Here is a 3,433-nt window from a genome sequence, read left to right on the forward strand (position 1 = left end):
GACTTTTGGAATTTTTATTAAAGCAATAATTTTATAATCCAAATTACATTTCTTTGCTCAGCTATCATTTGTTGTCTAAAACAGTGGTGATATTATGAGGTTTTCCACGGTAAATAATTAAAAGATTAAAGAGAAAGCTTTAAATTTTTGTACTGTACCAAAACCTCGCCCTCCCCCATCAAACATTAATTTGTTTTTATATTTGACTATTTGGGGTCACTTTTTGTTTTTGCTTTTAAAGGAATAGGTAATCTAGGACCAGCATTAAGTTTGCTAGACCTGGCATTTGCTGGGTACACCAAGGTCAAAGTTTCCTTTCCATGTTTTCTTTATTTCATATTTTGCAATGTTTTTTTTTTTTTTATTTTATTTCACAACATTTTAAGTCTTTTGATGTTTCGCTTTTTTTCTGTGAGGAAGCAGACGTTCCATCTCCCGGTCCCTCATCTTTTCTTTTAGACAGCAGGCACGTCGGGAGCACTGTTGACCGCTTTCTGGGCGGCCTCTTTCGCCTGGTGAGCTTGCAGCACCGCCACCGCTTCGTCGACCTTAGAACGCAGAGACTCCGGGGACTCGAGCATGTGGAGAAGCTCCGAGTTGTCGATCTCTAGCAACATGCCAGTGATCTTGCCCGCCAGGGTCGGGTGCATGGCCTGGATGAGCGGGAACAGCCGCTCTCCCAGCATCTGCTTCTGCTCCTGTGGAGGGGCGGCGGCCAGCATGGACGCCGTGAGAGGCTCCTGACCTTGCACGTGGACGGCGGGCTGCTGCAGAGTCACCTGAGGCGGCGCGTTCAGGTGCTGTTGGGGATTGCGCACGCCAGCGGAGTACTTGTACTGGGGCGCGGAACGCACGGGCGGAGTCCCCGCCGCGGCGGCCCCGGCGGCCGCACGGGGGCCCAGGCTCTGCGAGGCCGCGTTGGAGACCCGGGAGGACACCGCCCTTGGCACCTGCGAGGAAGATGGCCTCATGGTGCCGAACGGGGGCCTGGGGGCCGCCGGCCGGATGGCCCCGGGCATGTTTTGGAACGGATGAGGCCTGGCGCCCTGGGCCGTCCACCGGGGACTGGGTCTGAGAGGGGCGATCTGGCCGGGGGGGTAGTAGGCGGGGCGGTTCTGCGCCTGGGGGATGGCCGCCATGAAGTAGCCCGAGGGAGGCTGGTAAGGGTTGATCACCGGGTTGGGCACGGCGCGGACGCTGGCCATCCTCTGCATGTACTGGTTCGTGAGGTGGGCCTGCCGCTCCTCTTTGCGCTGGGCCAAGGCGATGTACAGGGGCTTGGTGGCCACGATCCGGCCGTTCATCTCCGTGACGGCTTTGGTGGCCTCCTCGGGGGAGGAGAAGCACACGAAGCCGAAGCCTTTGCTGCGGCCCCCTTCCATCATCACCTTGGCGCTGGTGATGGTCCCGAAGGGGGAGAACTCTTTGCGCAGGCGCTCGTCGTCGATGCCGTCGTCCAGATTCTTCACGTACAGGTTCACTCCCTGGTACCTGGTGATCCGGTCCTGCTTCATCTGCTCAAACTTGCGCTTGAGCTCCGTCTGGCGCTCGACCTTTTTCTGAGCCCGGCCCACATAGATCTTCTTCCCGTTCAGCTCCTTGCCGTTCATCTCCTCCACGGCCTTCTGCGCGTCCTCGTGCCTCTCGAAGTTCACGAAGCCGAAGCCTTTGGACGTGCCGCTGTCGTCCGTCATGACTTTGACGCTGAGAGAGGGCCCGAACTTACCGAAGAGCCTCTTGAGCCTCAGGTCGTCCATGTTCTCCCCGAAGTTCTTGATGTAAACGTTGGTGAACTCTTTGGCCCTGGCCCCCAGCTCGGCCTCCCTCTCCTTGCGGGACTTGAAGCGGCCCACGAAGACCTTGCGGTCGTTCAGGAGCATGCCGTTCATCTTGTCGATGGCCCTCTCGGCCGCCTCCCGGGTCTCGAAGTGCACGAACCCGTAGCCCTTGGACCCGTTCTCGTCACACACCACCTTGCAGGACAGGATGTTGCCGAAGGCGGAGAAGGTATCGAACAGAGCCTTGTTGTCGATGGACTTGTCCAGGTTTTTGATGAAGATGTTGCCCACGCCGCTTTTGCGGAGGGAGGGGTCCCTCTGGGACCACATGATGCGCACCGGCTTGCCCTTGATGACATCGAAATTCATGGTCTCCAGGGCTCTCTCGGCATCCGCCGGCTGCTGGAAGTTGACATAGGCGTAGCCCAGGGAGCGCCTGGTGATCATGTCCCTGCAGACGCGGATGGAGAGGATGGGCCCGGCCGGGCTGAACTTCTCGTACAGCATCGCCTCGCTCACCTCGGGGTGCAGGTCCCCCACGTACAGCGAGGCCGTGGGGTAGCTGGGGGCGCTGGGGTGCATCTCGCCGCCCGCCGCCGCCGCCCGAGGAGGAGGAGAAGGAGAAAGAGGAGGAAGAGGAGGAAGAGGAGGAGGAGGAGGAGGTAGAGGAACAGGAGCAGCAGCAGCAACAGCAGCAGCAGCAGAAGGAAGAGCAGGAGCTGCGGGGGGAGCAGGAGAAGTACGAGGAGGAAGAGTAGGAGGAGGGCCACGGGCCGCCGCCGCCCGAGCTCTCCGGCAAGAGGTAAGGAACGGCTGGGGGGGGGCCCGCAGTCTGGAGCCGGGGTGGGGGTTGGGCGGGGGGAGGCCAGGGGAGGGAGGGGAAAGAGGGCGAGCGCGGAGGGACAAAAATCTACGGGAATCGAAAACTGCTCCACGGCGGCGGCGCGGCCGAGGGAGGGGGCGACGGCTGAGGGAGGGAGGGAGAGAGGGAGCGAGGGGGCGGTGACTGGGCCGGGGGCCGCGCGATCGGCGCGAGCGGAGGCCCAGAGCAGGGAGGTGGCCAAGGTCCTGGCCGGCCTCCCGAGGCCGCGCTCCCCTCCCTCTCCCAGTCTCCTCGGGATGGATTCCTAGGAGACCGAGGAGCGAGAAGGAGGGGCTGCGGGGGCGGAGGTTTGAGGGGTATTGCGGGGACGGGGGGAGGAGGTCCACAGAGAGACTCGGCCATTTTTTTCTCAGCTGCGGAGGGGGCTCGGACCCGAGCGCGCGCCGCCGAGCTCTGCTGGCGGCCCCGGGTTCTCAGGGATCGGAGGCGCCCGGATCGATTCCCCCACAATGATTATCGGTATGGGGGGTGGAGGGGGATACAGCCCCGCGCTCCGAGGCTCGAACCCAACCTCAGGCCCTTTGGGTGACTCCGGCCATACACTGCGCCTGCCGCGTGAAACGGGGAGAATGAGGGTCCCCACCTCCCAGGATCGGGGAGAAAATAACCGTAAAGCGCTCACTGCTTAGCACATAGTAGGTGCTCTTTAAATGCCTGTTTCCTTCCTGCCTCTCTCTCCTTTCCTTCTCTCCCTCCCTCCTTCCTTCCAGGTACTTGACCGTAGGCAAGTCACTTAACCTCAATTTGCTCACCCGTAAAATGGGGGAAATCA

The 3,433-nt window shown here is 60.5% G+C and overlaps 1 protein-coding gene across 1 annotated transcript; it reads right to left on the reverse strand.

Annotated features, from left to right (window-relative positions):
* Window positions 1-310: 310 nt before the first annotated feature.
* Window positions 311-2,436, reverse strand: LOC127542880 (polyadenylate-binding protein 1-like). Its single transcript, XM_051968771.1, has one exon. It carries the CDS (start codon window positions 2,358-2,360, stop codon window positions 456-458), a length of 1,905 nt encoding a protein of 634 aa, XP_051824731.1. The 5' UTR covers window positions 2,361-2,436; the 3' UTR covers window positions 311-455.
* Window positions 2,437-3,433: the final 997 nt, after the last annotated feature.

The sequence above is a fragment of the Antechinus flavipes genome, chromosome X (genome assembly GCF_016432865.1).
Source record: "Antechinus flavipes isolate AdamAnt ecotype Samford, QLD, Australia chromosome X, AdamAnt_v2, whole genome shotgun sequence".
NCBI lineage: Eukaryota > Metazoa > Chordata > Mammalia > Dasyuromorphia > Dasyuridae > Antechinus > Antechinus flavipes.